The following is a 21,448-nucleotide window of genomic DNA, read 5'->3' as shown; positions in this document are numbered from 1 at the left end:
ATATATATATATATATATATATATATATATATATATATATATATATACATGTCCTCTATCCGTTGGTAATTAACCTACAATTTTAATGGATTTGATTGAATGACATTACTGTAAGCCAAATAAGCCGAATCTGCAGCCTTTCCTCGGAGATTATTTACAATTTATGTGACGTGATATAACAAAATGAACGTACGAATTTCACTAACAACAACATACGATGGAATAGTAATCAGCTGAACGCAATACCGACACCAGATGCATGCCTACATGTAACCCTGATTCCATCAATATCATCGTATCGATTTTAATGTGAGGTGTATGGCAAATTGTGGATGGTACATGGAACTCGATAAGAAGGCAGTCGTAGCCTTTATTCACTTCTCTTTGATTAATTGCGATCTAGCAAACCTCTCTTCACGGTAAATATCCAAGTTAAGGTCGCAATGCATGACTTTTTACGAAAGTTCGTGAGTGATAAGTTCTACTATCTCTAGGAAAACATCAAAAGGTTTCATCGGCTCACGACGTTTACCTTTACCACATCAATTGGTCATCCTGCTGAACAAGACAGACTGAAGGTCGCCATAAACAGACATGACATCTTTTGAAACGGAGATGCGCAGCACTGCGCGAGTGATTTTTAGAGTGACACCCAGTTAACTGTCGTAAACGCCTGCTTATTCAACTTTGATGAAATACCTGCTCGAATGTTATGCATGAGAAAACACCCCTCGAAGTCACACAAGCCCTCCCTACTTTATCACCCACCATCAACTGCTTCCTTTAATATCACAAGACAAACGACAGTGTCTTCCAAAATAAATGATTCGAAAACTAAACTGTCTACTTCGATAAAACAGCACATATCATAGCGTACTGCAAAACAAACCAATAATTGTAAGCGTATCACAAATTCAAAATATAGCATCTCATTTATAATTAAGAGTTGGAAAATAAATGAATCCACCAAATGGGTCTAAGAAAACAAAAAAGTTTCGTACACTCACAGATTTCGACAAATAATTTGAAAACCATTATGGATCCCTTCTAGGATACTCTTATTCGGAGTATAGCCATTCCTCATCACTCCCAAAATATACGTCCTAATCAAAGAGGCACTTGATATACTATAAATATCAAAATACCATTTATTTTTTAAGTACTAATGAAGTACCAACAGCGTTCATTAAAACAGAGAAGGTAGACTTTTCACACCGCTCCTTTCCACATCACGTGGGCCATACCGTACAAGGATGGTCTTAAATGGTCTTAAAATGGTCTTAAATGATGGTCTTAAAATCTTTCTTGGTTATCAGTGTGGGTGCAACTGCCAGCTGCTGATAGACCTTCAGCTAGGGAATCGCCTTTTCCGTCGATGTCAATCTCGACGCAGCAATTCAAGTCATCCTCATTTTATCTAAACTATAACTTGACTTCAAAAGCTGAACAATGAAAGACAAGTTCCATTATTTTCCTTTCCTCTTGTTTCTCTTTTTTAATGAAATTAACAAAATTTAATTCCTTCCCTGCAGGCCAACATGTTTACAGGGAAAACGCGTACGTCATACTAAGTGCACTCACAACGCTACCACAACTTCAATAACAAATATTTCCCGTTGCCTCATATCAGAGTCCTTAGTTTATCACTGCCTTGTGTGATATCGCTGTAATCGACCTCTTTCTAATCTATTCGACCTCATTCCTCTCCCCTCATCCTCTTCTAACACTAGTACCATATCAAGCCATCCTATATTCCATCTCTCCCCCTGTTTATTCATCTATCTACATCAGGAGGGACATGAGTTTGATCGATAGTGTGCGAATGAGAGCAGGAAAGAGCGCCCGTACATCCTTTGCACAGTTGTTGACTTACATTACCGATGTCGGATTTCGTGTTCTTTGTCCCCACTTCAGCACTGTCTTCCTCGCGTGCTATTAATTTCCCCTCTCGTTCTCTTCATTTCAACAATATTTGAAGTTACCATCTCCTCCTTTATTGTCATGACTATGTGGTTGTGATGGCCATTAGACAGGTTGACCTTTTCTTGCGGCATCATCTTAACCTTTTATAGGAGACAAAAAGGATAGAACCAAATCTTTCAGTATGCTGCTTTTATATTCGTTAACATTCCTACTATTTATGGAAGAAAGGTCTGTCTAGATTTCCATCACTGGAGTAAATCGTATTCCATAGGCTTAATTTTCGATATGCTTATGCAGCGAAGTGATTCTAGAACAGTTAAATCATAATCCATGGAAGACATTAAACCCAGTTATACCTGTTTCAGAATTCAAAATGACAACTAAAGTTGTTAACCTGACAGTCACTTCTGACTCGCGACAGTACCCATACGAGAAACGATATCCCTCTTCGATGACCCTTCATGAACTGAAAGTTTGTTTTGCTTCCTTTTCTGATCTCCAAAAATCGATTTTCTGTGCTGACTGCACGATGATGATGTTTACTTCTGTAATGGAAACAGTTTCGTTGTTTCCATTTTGGTTCCGTTTCTTAGATCAACCGTAATATAATGCAGATATTCTGTACAGACTCCTAGTTGCATTTACTGTCTCGTAGCAGTTTTGTAATCAAAACTAAAAATATTTAAATTGCAGTATGACATACGAATCTGTTTTGCACGTTGTCCTTGAATTAAGATGGTCTTTGCAGAATTGTATGTAACCACTTCCATCAGTTTTTTCTTTTTCAGAAAAAATTAGTGCTAGTCGTTGGTAGCCCGACTGAGTGTATGCGAACAGAATTGCATGACAAGGATGGGAAATTTGTATCATCGTTGACTGATGATCAGGCTACTCTTGAGAAATTAGGCGTGACCGATGGTATGCCAGTATATCCCTACCTTAAATTTCAAATATAAGAAAAAATTTTCCTTTCTCCATCTTGTATTTAGCGAAAAAGTTTTAAAGACTTTAAATCTAAGCTTTTTTTCTTTCCTCGACAATCTTTCATGGTCATTATTTTCGGGGATGAAAATTCATGTTGCGGATGCATCTGGCAATCCTATCAGTTATGAGAATATTTCGGCGGTTAAAAAATATACAATGCCTGAGGGAAAGTACGATGAGCGTGAAGGTGACCTAATTTTGCCTTTTTGTTCCCCTTGAAACAAAAAACTTTAATGCTTGTTACTTGCACTGAAGTCATCATCGTCTTTGCTTAGACTCGGTACGTGCATGGAGACGACGTGAAGGTTTGAAAATAAAATACGATGCACTTACTGCGGCTGAAAACGAAGCAAAGCAGTTCAAGGTTTATTTGCATTTCATTTATTTTAGTGGATATTGAAAAGTCGGTTCTGTTTACGGATACACTATCTGCTCGACAGATAAATTAAATGAAATAGCTCTAATATAAGTAAAACCATATAACTCTCTTTCATATAAGTTCTTACGTCGTTGTTTTATGGACTGTTCCATATTTTAACATCCATCATTAGAAGACATATTGTATAAAGATATAAATGTAGGATTAAGTTTTTTTTTTTTCAGCGGTTTTAGCAAGGTAAAGACGAATTAAAGACGAAAAGTATATGTGGATCTTTCAAGTTAAAAAAAAGGTAGCGTTAGTAATATTTGTTCAAGATTGGCGATCGCTGTACGGTACATATTTCGAATCAGAAAGAGAGAAAGGGCATCGTATCCTACATAGGACCAACTAAATTTAAAGATGGTTATTGGATTGGTGTTACATATGATGAGCCGTTTGGTAAGCATGATGGAAGTATTAATGGTGAAAGGTTAATACTTTAATCTTCTCTTAAGCAATATACAAATTGGTTTCCTGCAAAGAAACCGATACACCCTTCTTTTTTTATGCATCGATCGATCAACCGATCTGTCCTGTGTTGAGTTGTCTGTCCGTTGCTATTTCATTTCAAAACTGTTAATAGTATCTTCACTTCCCAAGTTTCATATAGTTATATATCGGAATCGAAGTTCCAAAAATACGTCATTTACAAATTACAAGTCCGGTTTCCGAAGGAGAAGTTAGTTTCCCGAAATTTCTTTGCAGACCACGTAGTATTAATATTTTAAGGAGAAAATTTCTCTGCGTTTAATTTGTAAATATGCAGGTATTTCACTTGCAAAAGTAACCACGGGGTATTTGTTCGACCTCGGGATGTGAAGAAATCTGAGGAGGACGAAGAAATGGAAGAAATATAAGCATGCATACTGAATCTCCTTTTTCATCTCAATTGTTCTTGTTAGTTACAAGAAAAAAATTAAGTAGGATTATCTGATTTGATTATGAAGTTGATATCGGTTTTGTTACGTGTTCAGGATTCCCTTCTCATATCCTAATTTTCATTAAAACAATACTTTTTTGAGACTGCCAACAAAACATTTGCAGGGTTTTTGATGCACCATGCTGTCTGCTCTCTGCCCATCAAAGCCGGCTAAAGCAATTCATGATCTCGATTTAATTTGCGTTGTTTCATATGCATGCATGCAATAAAATAAGCCTAAAGGATGGATGAATTTCCTCTTCAGGATATAATGGATATAATCTGTTTGACACTCTTCCGGCTAACAGTAACACGGGCTCATTTTTAATACCCGCTGGTTATTGTTTGTTTGTTTTGCTTATATCTCTTATGGTGCTTTGAAACGCTTACAATAAAATTCTGTAGAAAGCACGTATTACTGAACTCCGAATCGTTTATATGCAACACTGAAACGGTATCGGATGGTAGTGCTGGATAGTGACGAAATGATTGCGTATATTGTTAAAGGCTTCAGGCAGATAGGGAGAGTACATTGGTTGATGAATGTGCACGGTCATATGGCATGAGCTACCGAAAGCATAGAAATCATATATTGTACGGAAGCGGCAATTCTTATGCGTTAACAAATTTCTGTTTTCAAGAAGCGAACTGGGACGGAGATTTTTTACCAGCGAATAACGACAAAAATTGCGGACTCGAGATTACTATATGAATAAGAATATCTGGGAAATAGCATTCGAAATACGCTAACAAGCAAATATCACTACAAACAAACAACTATCAGCAAGAAAAGGAAGAGGCCGAAAAAAGATCTACATTCCAAGGAAGGAGAAAGCGAAAGCTGGAGTGCTGCTTCGGATGACTGTACAAATATTTTTGAAAATGACCAGTCATGACAACAAAAAAAACATGGCAAATGATATGACCACTCAGCTAATCCAAATCACTACGAGACCAAATGGAAAGTGATAGAAATCTAGTCGGATGTATAGAAATTAAAGTGTTAGTCCAGTTGCTTCCCGACTTGGTTTTTATAATGACTAATATTTTTCACTAACTGGACGAATTCGAGCAAGTGGTGGAAAAACAGAAAAGGTAGGTCCAACATTATCAGTTAAGAGTGGAGATAAGCCTCTCGAAAAACCTCTAAAATGCAGCTCCCTGAGCTAAAAACTTCCCCGTCAAATTTACAGATTCATCCCCACTCAGAAAATGAAACTATACAATTCCCAGTTTGTTCGTGGAAGTAACTCGTAAATCTGAAGAATGTCGGTCATCCTGTGCTCAATTCTACAAACTCAAAAAAAGGGGCAAAACCATAATAATGTTTATAAGCTAATACGAATTACAAGGGCATCCGATGATATAAAGACAATGGCATAAGCAGAAAATGAATATATGTACAAATACTTCTATGGTCAGACCATAAAAGGTAACATGTTGTATTCCACGGAAGTATTCCAAAATTTTGGAACGGTATGTAAACAAATCACAAATCAGAATCTTCCATAAAGTATCCATTAAACAAAGAGCAATGGTATTAATAACTTCCCGATACCGAATAAGCCGTTCATTAGCAATATTTTTGGGGGGAAGCATAATAATACTAAATCTTCCAATCCGCACATCTGCTCCCACGACCCATCTAAATAACTGTTCAGAACTTGACATCACCTCAGTTCACCAACAGAAGTGTCCAAATTACATAAAAAAAAAGTCACTGATTCCGTCCAATTTGGTTCTCTTTGTTAGTAAGCGGAACGTAAATTACACCCATCAGATCGTTCACCGTAACTTTACCCTTGCTATCTTTATCAACTTGTAAAAAACGCTGATCACTATGTGCAGCACCAACCGGTATCAACATTCGTCCTCCAGGAGCTAACTGATTCAACAACTGAAATAAAGAAATCGTTTTTCACTGGTAACAAAAAATCAATAACTTTAAAATCAATACTGGCGAAACCAATAACTTTTTTAAACAAAACTTATGTGCGATATCAGTACACTGATGAAGTTATACACTTAGTAAATCTGGCAAGCGATGGGATAAAGCGATATAATCACAAAAAAAAGTGAGAAAAGCACGATCCGCGAAAAGTCCGTACTATAGTATCGACTTACACAAATTACCGAATTAGCGAGATATAGAAATACCTCATCAGGAACATTTGGTGCTGCAGCTCCGACATGAATTGCCTTATAAGGTGCGTACTGTGGGAAGCCTTTGCGCCCATCGCCTTCAACTATTAGTACTCTTTCTTCTAGAAGGTTCGCATGGTTTTTTTTGATATTGCTGATTGATAAGTCCACTAGCTGTTTAATATGTTCCACTCCAACGACTTTACCACTTGCACCAACCTATAAAGAATCATTGTATGGCTTTATGTGATACTAAATTTGCCTGACTCACTTTCAAAGGCGAAACACAGAAGCAGTGGCGACAACATAACAACATAAATAATATCGAAAAAAAATAACTACTAAAATATTTCTACTAATAGGAAACAACTGTAGCCAACTGTAGCCACTTGTACAGGAAAAATCTCGTGAATTCTTTTCTTTTGAATTCTCTTTTTTGAAATGGTAAGCACCAATAAATTCCTAAAACCTAAATCAGAATATTTTAATAACTGGGAACTTCATGTGCTCATTAACATCATCACCATATATGCCATGCATGTTGTTAGATAACCGGAACCGGAACCAATATCAAGTGCTCTATCACCTTCCATCAAGTAATCCTTGAGCCGTTCAAGTGCAGCAGCATGCTGGAATACATTATATTAATGTATTGATGGCGACTATTCCGGTAAGCAAAAAAGTATACAAAACATCAGGAAAGAATAAGCACAACACTAAACTGTCTAAGAACTTAATCTGCATCATCTGCTACTAGTGGATGTTTCCAAAAATGCTTATAATCTCGCATTTATAAAAGTACAAAACGAACCATGAACCATTATTATAGTATAAATTCTTATTTCCGCATCCTTCCATTACAGTCTATTTGGTAATTTGATGGAAAGTAAACTAACCATATGAGGCGCACTAATCGTTGCATTGCAACCGATTGGTTCCGGATTATCCAAATATGGATTTCGAGGACAAAAATCAGCTCGATCAACCCTCAACATTGTCACCTTAACTCGCTCATCTTTAAATAAGCCATTCCCTGCAAATACTTCTGCGGTCTGTTGCAGTTTCTACATTTGAATTTTCTTCCCATAGCTCCAGATCTCCTGATGACCAAATCTCTTTAATCCCAAGCTTCGAAGATAAAGAGCTTCACGTAAATTGGTCGATGTAAAAATGTTCTGCTCAGTAAAAACATATCGAGAAATGTTTCATGTAAAAAGTTCATACGCAACAGTAGATGCCATCAAAGATTTTCAGCGGAAAGTCGACAACCAGCCGATTTCAAAACTTTTTATTTCTTTACGAATTCCATTTCAAAAATAACTGCAAATAACTAACTACGTAAATTTTCTACCAATGAGGCATTTGATTCACCGTGCGAACGCCATGCCATATTTCGTCTCAAAAAGTAGTGCCAATGCTGCTCAATCTCTGCTCCTCATAGATTCGCCTCACGGCAAACTATAAAAAAAGACTTCGCATGGATCACTATCATTCCTCTCTCGTTAGCAATTCCCTAAATGCATCAACCCAAATTTCCGTTTTTGATGCATTTCAAAACCACACACTCCAAGTTTCTACCCCGCACTCATTCCCCAGTTGAGAAATACACCAGAATAACTTGGCATTTCAATGCCGACTATGCTGCTGCTCATAAATAAAGCATCTGTACTAACAATTCTGGTTATCTGAAAGAAGGAAAGTTTGAGATCTTTATTTCTGACATGCAACAATATTTATAAAATGTTATGATCTTCCAAGAACTGCAATAAGAATATCTGCAAGATAATTGGTCTCTTTAGAAATGACGGCGAAAACAAACTTAAATTACAACTTTAAAAAAGCTGAAAGTATCGTATTTAGAACTGGCAAAAATTAAACACCATTTTGAAGATTCACCGATTTTTAATTACAGTTGTCACCGATTAATTGTAATACGATTATACAAGTAAGCATAAGAGATGCAATAAGATTTGAATTTTAATAACATGGAACATCAATACACTTGTACATCAATAAACAATAATTCAATCAAGGCAGTCACAAAGCTGAGATCGAGATTGAAGAATTTAATGCAAAATGAAACTGAAAAGATAAGGGAAAGCTGAATTAGCTTACAGAATCTTAAAAATGCATAGAAAACCACCTGCTGTAATGGAAGATAAAAGTTGATAAACTTTTATCTTAGTAATCTCCACAACCGTCTTCTGCTGAATCGTTAGGACCTTTATAATTGAAATCAAATTAATCCATTTATATCAAACATGCACTATGCATTAACGAAATTTATACAGGAAATTACCTAAGTTTCAAATGGCCAAGTTGGTGTTTTCGATCTGTAAGTGGAACAAATAAAACACCAAATAATTCTTCAACCTTCACATTACCATTCAAATCTTTGTCAACCTGAACAAAGTGCTGATCACTGAAAACTTCACCTACTGGAATAATCATCCGACCACCTGGAGCAAGTTGATCCACCAACTGAAACTACCAAATCTTTAAATTTTCACTATTACACTTCAGGTGATCAGAGGATTGGATATAACTATACTAATTAGCATGAAACAATCAGTGTATTTTGACGCATTTGAACTTCTGGAAGATATGTTCCACTTATTTCAATACTGGGAATAGCACATATAATACGAGACACTGAATTTGGAGTAGTGCCTGCTTCAATAATAACAGTGCTTATTGGGTAAAACGATCAGTAATTACTATATACGAGTTCTCCAAAACGAGGATGTTTAGACCAATCAATTACCCTATTACAACTAAAGGAAATCATCTCCGTAAACGGGACAATATTTTCCTCCAAAAATGAGTTTAGTGATAAACCAGAGTGAATTTCTTATGTAAACTGAACATACTACAACTACAATTAACATACTGTATCAGGAAGTTTCGGTGCGGCAGCACCAACATGAATAGCCATATATGGAGCGTCAGCTTTGTATCCACTACGCCCATCATTTACAAACATTGTTATTCGTCCATCCATAAGCAGATCACCATGATGTTTATTAATGTTATTGATCGAAAGATCTACAAGTTCCTTGATGTGATCAATTCCAATCACTCTTCCTCTCTCACCGACCTACAAAACCGATTGTGCTGAATATGTAACAAAGTCATAACAAACAAAAATTTCTACCAATTCACATATCTTCAAGCATTTCACAGCAAAAATTACTAAACTTGAAGTTTTTCAGTTATCAGTGCAAAATCTTTTTGTATGGTGAGGAGAACTTCACAAAATTGAAGTATGCGTCTTATATTCCGTATTTGTCTTATATTCGAATATTTGAATTGTAAAGAATGATAATACTGACCATGAGTGCCATGCAAACTGTTAAGTAGCCGGAACCGGAGCCAATATCCAGTACCGTGTTGCCGTCCCTTAAGTGGCCTTTCAAAAGTTCTAAAGCCAACGCATGCTAAAAACAAGAAAAAAAAAGGAAAACTTGAAAAATGACTTTTTCATTTCAACATTTCGACACTACGAAAAAAATTGACATGGAAAGCTACCGATCAGATAATTTTATGACTTTGTAGCTGAACTAACGGCATATCTTGAAATTACGGTGTAGCGCTGGGATTTAATCTATCACACACAGTTAAAACAATAGCAAAATGTATATGAAAGAGAATACTTACCATATGAGGAGCGCTAATAGTTGCATTGTACCCGATTTGTTGTGGGCAATCCTGATAAGGATTCTGTGGACAAAAGTCAGCTCGATCAACCCCCAGCATGACTTCCTCTACTCTGTAATCCTGGATATGTCCTACTTCTAAAAAGATGCAAGATTACAATCAAGCTCTTCACTAATACTAGTCAACAAATGATCAACGATATCAATCATAACCATCGATCAGTATCATTCTACCATAAAGCTAAAATGTGCTGCAGAAGCTATACAGCATTTCTAAGCATTAACCACTTACTATTACAAAACTAGAAATAATATCAAAGCTAGTATCATGAAATTGAAGCTAACATCTATCTGTTTTCTCCCTCTCTCTAAATAAATGAACAAGTAAGTGAATGAAAAAAATGAATGAATAAATAAATAAATTAATTAATTAATTAAATAAATAAATGAGTAAATTAACGGATAAATAAATAAATAAATAGGCGAATAAATAAACAAATAAATAAATAAACAAGTGAATAAATAAATAAATAAGTAAATAAATAAACAAATAAGTGAATAAATAAATAAATAGGTAAATAAATAAATAAATAAATAAATGAATAAGGAATAAACTAATAAGTAAATAAATAAATAAACGAATCAACTTATTAATTAATTAATTGATTAATTAAATAAACAAATAAACAATATGCATACATGCAGACTAAGGGGAAATTGACTAGCAGCTTAGTCTATTAAGCTTAGTCTAAAAGCTATTAGGTCAGGAGCTCAGTTCTTATTTAATGAATAGACCAGGTTCTGCGTTCTTTTTAACTTAAGCAAGACGATATACCATGGCAATTTTAACACGGTTGTTAATACATTAAGTATATATGTTATTTATTATTGGACACTTACTTTTTAAAAAATCAACAAGCATTGCATTTGACGTATTTCGTGGAAACGACATCTTGAGGGATTAATCTTAGTACAGTAAAATAAATCAGTAATCCTTCCCTTCTAACAATCTAAAAATTAACTGCAACAATTAACACCATGCAGTAAGTGGTGAAAACACAACAAATCGCGATAACTTTCAGTAATACCTAGTCAAGATGTAGCAGAAATTATTTCGATGGATCTACTGGGTTAAACCATTATCAGCAACACTTGGATGAAATCCAAGGTAATGATGAAAGCCTTCTGATCCAACAAAACACATCACTGTGAAGAACAGTTCTAACTGATGATTCATCCATTTTGGGGAATGCCCTCAACATCTGAACCGGTACCTCCAGTGGCACGATAAAATAAGATTTACAGTGAGCAAGGAATAATAATAATTTCCTTCGATTATTGAAAAACCAAAAAGAGACAGCATATCTTTTGCTATCGGGAATAACAAACATCGAAAGGACTATTCCAGGTTTGTAGAGGATTCTTAGAGAACGCAATCACCGTTTCCCAACCAGTCACTTCATGCAACAAATTTGTAATATTAACAAATAAAAATCAGCCAATTTTTTGAAATCAGACTTTATGGACGAATATACCATCACCAATGTTTGCAAAATTTTTATTTTTCATGAAAAGGAAAACTTGACATTGTACAAAAGCCTTCGACTACTGCAGAAAAATTACCAAAGTTATGACAGTGCTAAAATGGTGATACGACGATGAAGTTGTCATGGAAGTGGTAAGAAATCTGTCATCAATACTGTTTAATTGGTCTAAAACAATATTCGATTTTGTTTGATTGGTCTAAAACAATATTCGAGACAGTTTTAGAAGTCAGGAAGAAATTCTGCGACAGCTGTGAAATAAGAATAAAATTACCGAAAGAACACAAACGAAGTTGAAAAAAACTGTTAAAGTGTTTTTTCTTTCTTTTGTTGTTGAAAAACGAATTGAGAAAACTGGCTATCAAAAAATGAGCAAAGTTGCAGGTGAAATGAAGTGAGAGGAAAAAAAAAGCGTAAACTTTGATTTTGGGAGGGAATGAATTGAAGTTGCATTCATCATCATGCGACAACAGCAAGAAAATATGAAAAGTGTCTCAACAAAGCATTAATAACTCCTATCAAATTCACTCAGCAAATATCTCGGTAAAAAGCAAACACGCCACAACATTAAAGTGGGTTCACTACGTCCATATCTCTGCGTGACGGTGGTCCCACCCGTTGTGCAAACGCATCTCAACGATGTCTTTTGGTAGCAGTTTCGGATGGTATTTGTCCTTACTCTTGTCATAACTTTATTTCCATCGTTTGGATGATTTTGGAGTAAAAGTCCGACGTTTTAATTGGTATAAAATTGGCATAAAAAAATCTGTTTCTTTTATAGCAGATTCGTCACATTCATACCGTGAAGTTAAGTATTCTATGAAGGTCTAAATATTCTGTGAAGAATTTGTTATGCTGCATTTTCAGTTTACTTTAGTTCTAGTCGTCAGAGTTTCTCAAAAAGTTGCAGCACTAATTCAGTCTACAGATACGTCAGCAAGCCATGATACCGCTAGTTGTTTAGTTATTCGATCTATAAGGAGTGAGGTAAACTTAAGGGATGAGTGCTTGTTGGTCCGCTAGTATAGTCACTCTGCATTATTTTTGGTAAACAGTATTTCCACCAAATTTCAGAATACCAACCACAATGTTGATCCCCAACAGTACATTCGAAAAGGGAGTAGCATATATCATCGAGTTCAAATGTGTTTAGATTACTATTTTTGCATACTTTTTAAATTGTTCGTCTGAAACAGTAAAGTGCACAGTGTACCATCTAAACGCAATGATGATTGTAATTTACAGCTATACAACCGATCAACTGAAACTGAACCGAATTGAACCAGGTCAAACAGGAACATTAGAAAAGCACTTAGCATTACCACATAGTTAGTAGCATTATAGTATAAACACCACGAAAGAGCATAACAGATAACATCAAATGGTAGAGTCACACTTGCATAATATGATAATTCTCGCAAGTCCATTCGATCCTGAATCCGTCACCGTTATCCACCGAATTATCATCGGTATAGAATTCAAGGAGGGCTGAGGTACCCGGTTCGATAAGTATCTCTTTCGGCAATGTCACCTAAAAAGTTCACCATCATGTGGATATAAAATATCTCAGTATTCGTACTCACATCTAAAAAGTTTCAAGTTCATCTGTATGTTGAGATATGTAAGACAGGAGAATATAGTCTCTAATTCTAACATAACATCAGAGAGCAGACGGATTGTTCTTAACACTTACAACTTCTCCAACTGTGTATAATGTCATTCATAGTTTCGCTTCTCGCTTCTATATACCTTACTATTAATCTATCCGAAAAATTTTTTATTTTTCAAGTTTTGAATTTTTCAAGTTTTTTTTCACTTCAAGTTTTGTTTTTCAAGTCGAAAAATTTTTCAAATTTTTCAAGTTTTAAGTTTCAATTTAAATGTGCACAATATCAAGTTAAACATAAGAAATACACCACGATTATTAAATTACAAAATCTTACGGCATCTCTGCACGGAAGATAACTGAGTGGTATATTCTCGGATCCTTCAGATCTGATCTCACCCAGCACCATATGATCACCTTCAGTGCATTCACCATTTGTATTCTTTCCAAAATCCATCGCCAAGAGAATTAATTTACATTTATGGCCATTTGGTGGATCGATTTTCCATCTATAATATTGTTTTTCAAGAAAAAAAACATAAAAACATGAGGTCAATAACTTCAGTGACAACGTGTTGACCGGGCATTCATTCCCCTATTGGTGGTGCAACTACACATCATGGAGCATCAACATCCTGAGGAATCTTATAATATAATCATTCATTTCAATCTAATTGCGTTACAATTTATACACAAGGCGAAGAATCGCTGAGTTAGTCCTAACTGTTAAAATTATTTTTAAAAAATAGAATTTAAAGTTGAGAATATCAAAGAGAAACGGAAGAGAATCAGGAAGCCTAAAATATTTGCGAGGATTCCCTACTCATCACATCTGCAGGCTATTTGAAGATTTTGTAAAATACTTCATTCTCTGTTGATTCTTATATCCTGGATAACCAACATTTGTGACTGCACCCTGCGGCTCACTTATGACACCAAAATCGTAGTAGATGAATGATAGACTATCTACAAAGAATGCGACTTATTGATTACAAATTCTGGGTTAAGTTTAACAGTGGAACCTAAAATACATTATCATGTATGGCAGTTGAAATGGTATAAAATCCACAGGTTGAACCTGATGGTCGAACAGTGTAATAGTAGGCATCATATCCTCCAGGTGCCATTGAACTGTCGCTTTTGAAATAAATTTCTAGCACGTTGTTAGAGCTGAGAAAGCTGGGCGGTAGTTTATAATCGCAATATCTTTCTGTTCGATTTTCAAAGGAATCAATTATCTGTATTAGGGAATGTATTTGTTTCTGGTCAAAATAGCATGGTACTTTAATAGGCCTTGAAAATACCAAACTTTAGAAAACATTTCGGAAAAATTACGAAAAAACGCTACGGTGATATCAAGGTTCATAGTTAAGTTTAATTCCGCCAAATTCTATAATAGAAGAAATGAAAGTAGAACTTTTAATGTAATGGTTTCTTCAAATCATTATTACGGTATCGATGTATTTGTTTCTGGTCAAAATATTGAGGAATAACAATACTCCACCTCAATATAATCATATTCGCAGGATTCATTGCTGTAAAGGCCATTATACTGATCAATTACATTTTGAAATGGTCCAAAACTTCGTCCATCAGTTAGCCTGAACACTTTTTTTAATAGTCATAAATAGCTACACACTGACCTAGTGTAATCGCCTTGTCAAGATTGATCGAAAGCTTAATTTTACGCTGGGAAGGAATGGGAAATAAACACAAAGTGGTTGAATGGAAGTAAATGAGGACAAACATTTCCCGAATAGAAGTAGAGAATCGGTCATTAAGCGATCGGCGAACTTTTTCCAGCTTGAAGTCCTTAAAAACCAGGAATATGTGATATCCGGTTAAAGCCGTTAAGATAGTAGAGCAGGAGCTGTTATGGTCGTAGGGATTTGGATAGTTTGGACTTGTTATATGACCAGTCATTGACAGATGGGTATCAATTATTCGATTGCATGCTGGAAAAACTGGTTGACAACACAAATCGTGCACTAAGATAAAGAACTTTCGAAATACACCATGCAGTCAAATACACCATGCATTCTCTTTCCTCTCTGTCTCTCTCTTTCATAAACTTTCTTAAGTATGTGGACGAATAACCAATAGAATTAGCTCAATTTGAAGCATTCTTTGAAAATTTTGAGATTTACAAACAAATTCAAGTAAATTTTTGCAGTAGAGGGAAGAACAAAAACTAACAATTAAGCGTTTGATAAGAGAGGCGAAATCTGGCGATGTATTCGCTCTGCAGAATGGCCGATATTGTTACCTGGAATTACTAAATATTGTCTCTGATCAAAAATTCCGGAACAATTAAATTCCAATATTTAAATGGCATGTTCAACTTATAAACTAGCCTTGACAGTAAGAACTGCATGGTACTTCATTATAATCAAGGGTGCTTGATCTAAATGGAGAAACAAGCTGTAGTATTTTCACTTCACTTCTAAATGATTAAACTTTTTACCTGAATAACACTTGTCCCTGAAATAAAGTCAGCCGGGAGTGTGTTACCACATAGTCGAATAGTCTGCAGTCCATTATTAGTATTACGACAAGCAGGATGATGACAATCAGCAGGTGTGCCAGCATCACGGATTTCCATATATTCATCGGTACAGTCGGGTGTTAAAGAAGGAAATGAGAACTGACTGAAAAGTAAGGCTGAACTACACTGAGTATCTAAGTAAACAAATGAGATTCAATATTTTGAATTTTTTGGAAGCGATAAATTTAAAAAATTACCAAATTTTACAGAAATGTTATGGAGTTTTACATTTGTTTTCTTAACTGAATGTAGTTCAGCCTTACTTTTTTCTTTCAATTATAAGGTTTGCAGAAACATTATAAAATATTGAACCTGAAGTCAACTCGTAAAGGCATTCCCTCCTTTGAATAAATTATCCAGCGACAACGTTGATGCCTGGGAAATGTCCGCGTAAGCACTGAAATTTATACGAGTGATAAACAGTAGAATTGCTTGATTTCAAAGTTCATTAATATTATTTCTTCATAAATGCTCTATTCAAGCATATTTTGCTTTTACCAGTTCTAATACTTCGGGTTATATAAATGTACAGAAATTTAAACAATCCCTAGTGCCTTAAATACTACTATTCCTCATCGAACAGTGATCGAAATCATTAGCAGCATCAAACACCTTTAAACACGACGAATAAAACTGGAATGACCACGATAGTGACAAATAATGACAAATATATCTTACTTCTTTCACTTTCATACTGTAGTTCAGCGGGCTCGGTGGCAGCAGTTCTCCGTCCTCCACATGGTGCTGTAACGACGAAACTTCAAAAAGCTCCAATTCAAATGAGAATTTAATTTTCCTTGAATTAATAAGTGGAACTTAGTCAAATTTTGAACTGTTTTTGAAATCGGCCGCTAATAGAAGGTTATAAAACAATTGCGCATTTGGAAGCATCACAGGCGTAAAACATTGCAAGCTCAACAGTGTTATAAATTAACTACACTTTTTTGATCTGGACGAGTAAAACGGAAGAACAATGATTTTATCGTAAAACAAAACATAAGCAATGTATTTTTTGACAGCTGAAAATCATACCTGTAATAGGTTTGAATTCCATCGTAAATCCCTTGAATGTTTTGTCGGAATCGGACTCGAAATAAATGTGCAGTACACGATAAGAACTTCGCATGATCAAAGGGAGTTGCTCCATGACCTTGCATGTATTTGATAGGAGCATAGGGGATATCGTCTTATAACCATCATAAATCTGAAATTTTCGAAATTTTTTGTTAAAGCTAAGACAGCGAATCCAGAAGAGGAAGAAGTGGCCAAAAGAGGCTCAGAAGCATCAAGTCGAATGATTCTATAACTTTGAAAGATTTCATAACAAGTGTTCATACCGCAATGTAATCGTGGCAACGTTCTGTTTCTGTATCAGGGGCTTCCAATTCCAAATTTTTCAGTTGCACTTCCAACACTTTTCCTACCGGTGCTTTGAGTGTCCAACCACACCGCAGAAAGTTGTAGTACTGACCTGTTTTTGGATTCAAAGGTGCTACGAGCTCGTAACTGCTATCAACATTGATCTCTCCACCACATCCTCCGTCTGGACCTAAACTAACAGAGATTTGCTTTATAAGAGTAAAAATACCTGATTTTAAGTATACACAATTTTACTGCATGACTGGAAAATAATTGGTCAAAAATTTTCTATGATAGTCGCCCCAGCATTCATTGATATCCGAACAAAAATCAAATATTACTTTTTTTTTTTGAGAAAAATTGATTAATGTCATCATCAGTTCGCTAACTCTTTTTTCTCTACAAATATTTTAAGTTAAAAACAATATTTTACAAATATTTTAAGTTAAATTAAAAGTAACTTTTTCCATTGAACGATTGTCCATCTTGTATAGGAATTTGTTCAGAAAAACAAAGACAGAGAGGAAAAACATACCAAGAGAGGCAGTTACGATAATTTTGAATCCTCCTTTGCTAGCGCTTCTGTCCGAATAAAATCTTACAACCAGGAATTGACCAGTTGTTGACATTTGGTTGGAGGGGACGATTGCGCCACAGAATTTGCCCATGCTTGTTGCATTGTTAATTTGTGAACCATCGAAAAACTCCACAAAATCAAACAAACATTCCGATGAATCTTCCAAATCCAAATGTGTGTGTCTAAAATAAAGAAGAAAATATCTAATACTTCTTCCTGTGTATTACTTCATCGAAGTGATACAGTAGCATGAAAACTTTTGTCAGAAAATGCATTGAAAATGTAATAGGAATAGAGTAATGTGATTCAACAAATTCATTTCGCTGAATGGTACTACTGTTAACTGAAATTTATTTAGTCAAAATTTGTAACAATGGCTCCTCATCAACAGAAGTTGATGATGAATGTCAATATCTTTTTCACTTAAGAAATACTGCAAATAATATCAAGTTTTAATGTATCAGAATTGCTTATTTGATTAGTAACTTAAAGACTAAGTGAAAAAAAATAAAACTTGCTTAATACTAATAATCCGTTTTTCTGGAGCAGATATGTTCCAAACGCAATCAAGGTTGTGATGATATGGGAGAGGGAAACCAGGAGACGAAATAACTGCTGACATCAATCCTGTTTCTTCTTTAAAATTAATTTCGCCACCGCATTCTGCAAAGTAAACCGAATTGTTCTATGAAAAAAGATAAAGATGCACAGCTTTTAAAATATGTGAGTAAGAATGAGCGTATCAATACTTTCTTTCTGTCATCATTCATTATTTAGTTCTAAAAACGGAAGTATGAGATGATCCATAATGAACGTGATTTAAAACGGAAAAGATTTGTTGGATTCTTTCTTGATATAGATGAATGTTAACAAAAAAAACTCATGTTTTAAAGCAAAGAGCTCATTTTCTGAAAGTCATAATGACCGTTCAAATTACTTACTTGACAAAGCGTAGGATAATTTGAAACCACGGCGATTTTTACGATGATTAAGGAGATCTTCAAAGACTGATGTATTTGACACGAAACGCACACCTACTGGTCCCTAAAATTTTCAAAATCCATTTTCTTGCATCGAAAGTTTTTGCTCAATCGTTCAACAGCATGAAATTTTAAGCATATTCTAAATTTACATGTGATTGTATGAGGGAATAGAAGCTACACTGAATGTAGTTGGAAAGTCTTTCGTAAATGCATCTTAAAAAAAAGAAGCTGCCTCCTTTATTTCACTGCGGTGCCTATGAATTTGTGAATTACTTCATTAGTTTAATGCATACATTGGATTTTTTAAATTTTTACATATTCCTTGCTGTTTTAGAGTGATGCCAGCTATAGACAGTAGGAAGCTTTCAATAAAAAACATAATATTGCACTGATAAATGAATGCCGTTTGTAATAAAATGTAGCGCTTACCTTAACAGATATGGGCGCTATTTCACTGCTGATATCACGATTCGCGCAAAATGTATCAATAACACGTCTTGCTGAAATATCTCTTAGCTCCAAGAAATCTGTGTTGCATGGCTGTCGATTATAATCATCTGAAAATTTTGAAAATTCCTATTGCAACCCAATGGTGAAAATTTTCATTACAAACATGTATTGCCTTATTTGTACGACTCCCAATCAAGAATCTTTATAATAACTATAAATATGCTATCATGCTCGGCTTTATCAGATAATAATTACATTCCACAAGTTTCACTTTTTAAAACCTAATTTATTGGCTGAAAGCCTTATCCGATACTTAAAGGTAAGTAGTAGTATGTATACTGTATTCATAGCGTATTCAGACGCAAAATAAAGTTCTAATGCCTCAGGTTATACTATTTTTCGACGAAGAGCAATCAACACTGTTGATACGTTTAATGAAGAAAAAGGAAACTTTGCGATAACTTTGAAATAGAATAGAAGCGTAAACGCACAAATATGCGGGTCAAGCTCCAGGTCAAGAATTCTTAATGTGATTATAAGTGTACCATCGTACTCGGGCTCTATCAGATAATCGCATTCCATGTCTTCGTTTGGATAAAAACGTGGGTAGTGGGGTGATGTAACCACACCGTGGTTCAATCGAAAAGTAGTACCACACTCTAAAATATTTCTGCTTGCTATTTCAAATGCTATCGAAAGTCATTTTAACCTGTTCACATACTCTTTATAGTCTATAAAAATATTTGACTGGTATTTTATAGTGATCGCACAACTCATGCCTTTGTGAATTAACAAATTCCTTAATCTTTCATATGTTATAAAGCTTCCTAATTTGGTATCATTATTGAAGAAAGCAAGAACGAGGAACGATTGTACAACCTGATTTCCACGTTATATTGAATCCTCTCCCTGTTATTTTGTCATCCGACTTGAATTCGATTTTGATGCGATTGCTTTCTGAACGGAACACACGAGGTGTTTCGTATCCACAAATCTTCTTCAACTCTTCTTCATGGTCGAACAAGAAGTAGTAACCCCCAACTGGTGCCATAGCCCTTAAGTGATGTTCCTGGCTTATCTAAAGTGAAATATTAAAAACTTTCATAAATTATAATATATCAACTTCCATAAATTATAGCAGGGACTGAAGAAATGGTAATTGTAAACACATAACAAAAAATTTAGACAATACTAAATATTGTGATTTAGTAAAACAAAATCGATATTGGTTAAGTAATGACAATGACGATGTGTTGTAACCTTTATTTTTATCATTAGGAAGAATTCAATAACAAAATCATACTTAATTTCGACGAGGAATATCTTAGATATAAATACCGTGTCCCAATTTCACAAGCTAATGCACCTTATCTCAATGGCGATTGATAACCTCATTTTGCTTTACAAGACTTGCATAGAAGATTAATGAAATTTTAAAACAACCTTAATGTAATCCTTGCTACAATCATCCGACTTCTGCACATCAAAACGGTGGAAGTATAATGCTACATGATAGCCAGACGGTACCGAAATATCCCACAAACAATAAACAAGATTCGGATAATCTTGGGGACTTCTCGGACTTAGCACAGTACCTGTTATACGGTTTGTCGTAAACCCACATTCTATAAAATAATAATTTAAAAGAAACAAAAATATCTATGTGCAAAATATTACTGCTGTTAAGAAGTTCATATAAGCACAAAATAAACCCACCATCCTCAAAGCCGGAAAAACTGTATTCCAGACGAAATCCCCTTCGCTCAATAGATCTGTCCGTGAAAAAATAAAGTGTTATATATCGTCCTCTGGACTTCACTTCTCTAAACCGCTCTTGTATTGGTTCATCTTGTGGATTGTTGCAGTATACGTGTACCAATGATGCATCAGTACCACCTCCTATAACAAAAACCCACTCTCATGCAATCTTTAAAATAAATCATTCTAAAAAGCTTTTAAAAAAGAAGTATCATTATTCATGATCTTTTTGTTGTAATCGCTAGCTTATCCCTAGATCAAATGGTAAGTTTCAATTTTCTAAGAAGAAAACAGTGGAAAAGTATTCCATACTTATTAGAATATCATATATAATCATTTTCTCACTTAAGATATAGCTTTAAATAATTACCTTCAAACAGCTTCAAGAAATCGTGCTTGCATTCCACATTATATTCCAAATCCATATCAGTTATTTTAATCTAAAACTCTGTCTGGAATAGTTTTCCGGTGTTCTATCAAAACTTGAAAAGTAGAACGAAATCAATAAATAAATCAGCAGTCCTTAAAATAGTCCAAACTGAATTATACTCCATGAAAATATAAGTAAAGCCACGGGTATC

The 21,448-nt window shown here is 34.9% G+C and overlaps 5 protein-coding genes across 6 annotated transcripts in view; 2 read left to right on the top strand and 3 right to left on the bottom strand.

Annotated features, from left to right (window-relative positions):
* Positions 1-2,296: 2,296 nt before the first annotated feature.
* LOAG_05198 (hypothetical protein) lies at positions 2,297-4,185 on the top strand (the record flags this gene model as incomplete). Its single annotated transcript, XM_003140735.1, has 5 exons — positions 2,297-2,395; positions 2,712-2,841; positions 3,183-3,271; positions 3,604-3,758; positions 4,095-4,185. The coding sequence occupies 5 exons, from the start codon at positions 2,297-2,299 to the stop codon at positions 4,183-4,185; spliced, it is 564 nt and encodes a 187-aa protein (XP_003140783.1).
* A 1,301-nt stretch (positions 4,186-5,486) lies between these two features.
* Positions 5,487-7,853, bottom strand: LOAG_05197. 2 transcript variants are annotated; one of them, XM_003140734.2, is made up of 5 exons: positions 7,725-7,853; positions 7,286-7,422; positions 6,914-7,018; positions 6,405-6,608; positions 5,487-6,144 (listed from the first exon to the last, which is right to left on the bottom strand). In XM_003140734.2, the coding sequence occupies exons 1-5, from the start codon at positions 7,777-7,779 to the stop codon at positions 5,965-5,967; spliced, it is 681 nt and encodes a 226-aa protein (XP_003140782.1). In that variant the 5' UTR covers positions 7,780-7,853; the 3' UTR covers positions 5,487-5,964. The 2 variants fall into 2 exon arrangements, with proteins under 2 accessions (XP_003140782.1, XP_020306660.1); XM_020446784.1 differs by lacking the exon at positions 7,725-7,853 and adding an exon at positions 7,614-7,717.
* Positions 7,854-8,678: 825 nt separating this feature from the next.
* On the bottom strand, positions 8,679-11,064 carry LOAG_05196 (protein-L-isoaspartate O-methyltransferase). Its single transcript, XM_003140733.2, has 5 exons — positions 10,946-11,064; positions 10,047-10,183; positions 9,722-9,826; positions 9,280-9,486; positions 8,679-8,870 (listed from the first exon to the last, which is right to left on the bottom strand). Exons 1-5 carry the CDS (start codon positions 10,995-10,997, stop codon positions 8,685-8,687), a joined length of 687 nt encoding a protein of 228 aa, XP_003140781.1. The 5' UTR covers positions 10,998-11,064; the 3' UTR covers positions 8,679-8,684.
* An 893-nt stretch (positions 11,065-11,957) lies between these two features.
* LOAG_05195 (hypothetical protein) lies at positions 11,958-12,922 on the top strand (the record flags this gene model as incomplete). Its single annotated transcript, XM_003140732.1, has 5 exons — positions 11,958-11,983; positions 12,122-12,230; positions 12,457-12,576; positions 12,664-12,734; positions 12,835-12,922. The coding sequence occupies 5 exons, from the start codon at positions 11,958-11,960 to the stop codon at positions 12,920-12,922; spliced, it is 414 nt and encodes a 137-aa protein (XP_003140780.1).
* Positions 12,759-21,448, bottom strand: part of LOAG_17107 (calcium binding EGF domain-containing protein) — a gene marked incomplete at its 5' end in the record, with an annotated part of 31,106 nt that continues 22,416 nt past the window's right edge. Inside the window, 20 exons of the mRNA XM_020449767.1 lie at positions 12,759-13,120; positions 13,533-13,704; positions 14,059-14,161; positions 14,274-14,433; positions 14,700-14,796; positions 14,943-15,150; positions 15,392-15,461; positions 15,660-15,843; positions 16,053-16,137; positions 16,419-16,484; positions 16,773-16,944; positions 17,078-17,289; positions 17,635-17,858; positions 18,195-18,339; positions 18,618-18,720; positions 19,089-19,216; positions 19,601-19,768; positions 19,989-20,187; positions 20,553-20,734; positions 20,826-21,008. Coding sequence (XP_020306659.1) covers positions 12,980-13,120; positions 13,533-13,704; positions 14,059-14,161; positions 14,274-14,433; positions 14,700-14,796; positions 14,943-15,150; positions 15,392-15,461; positions 15,660-15,843; positions 16,053-16,137; positions 16,419-16,484; positions 16,773-16,944; positions 17,078-17,289; positions 17,635-17,858; positions 18,195-18,339; positions 18,618-18,720; positions 19,089-19,216; positions 19,601-19,768; positions 19,989-20,187; positions 20,553-20,734; positions 20,826-21,008 — 3,002 coding nt within the window. The 3' untranslated portion in view covers positions 12,759-12,979. The remainder of the gene's footprint in view (positions 13,121-13,532; positions 13,705-14,058; positions 14,162-14,273; positions 14,434-14,699; positions 14,797-14,942; positions 15,151-15,391; positions 15,462-15,659; positions 15,844-16,052; positions 16,138-16,418; positions 16,485-16,772; positions 16,945-17,077; positions 17,290-17,634; positions 17,859-18,194; positions 18,340-18,617; positions 18,721-19,088; positions 19,217-19,600; positions 19,769-19,988; positions 20,188-20,552; positions 20,735-20,825; positions 21,009-21,448) is intronic.

Source organism: Loa loa (genome assembly GCF_000183805.2).
Source record: "Loa loa unplaced genomic scaffold supercont3.40, whole genome shotgun sequence".
Taxonomy (NCBI): Eukaryota; Metazoa; Nematoda; class Chromadorea; order Rhabditida; family Onchocercidae; genus Loa; species Loa loa.
The sequence above is the reverse complement of the archived record's forward strand: the minus strand, read 5'-3'. Positions and strand labels throughout refer to the sequence as shown.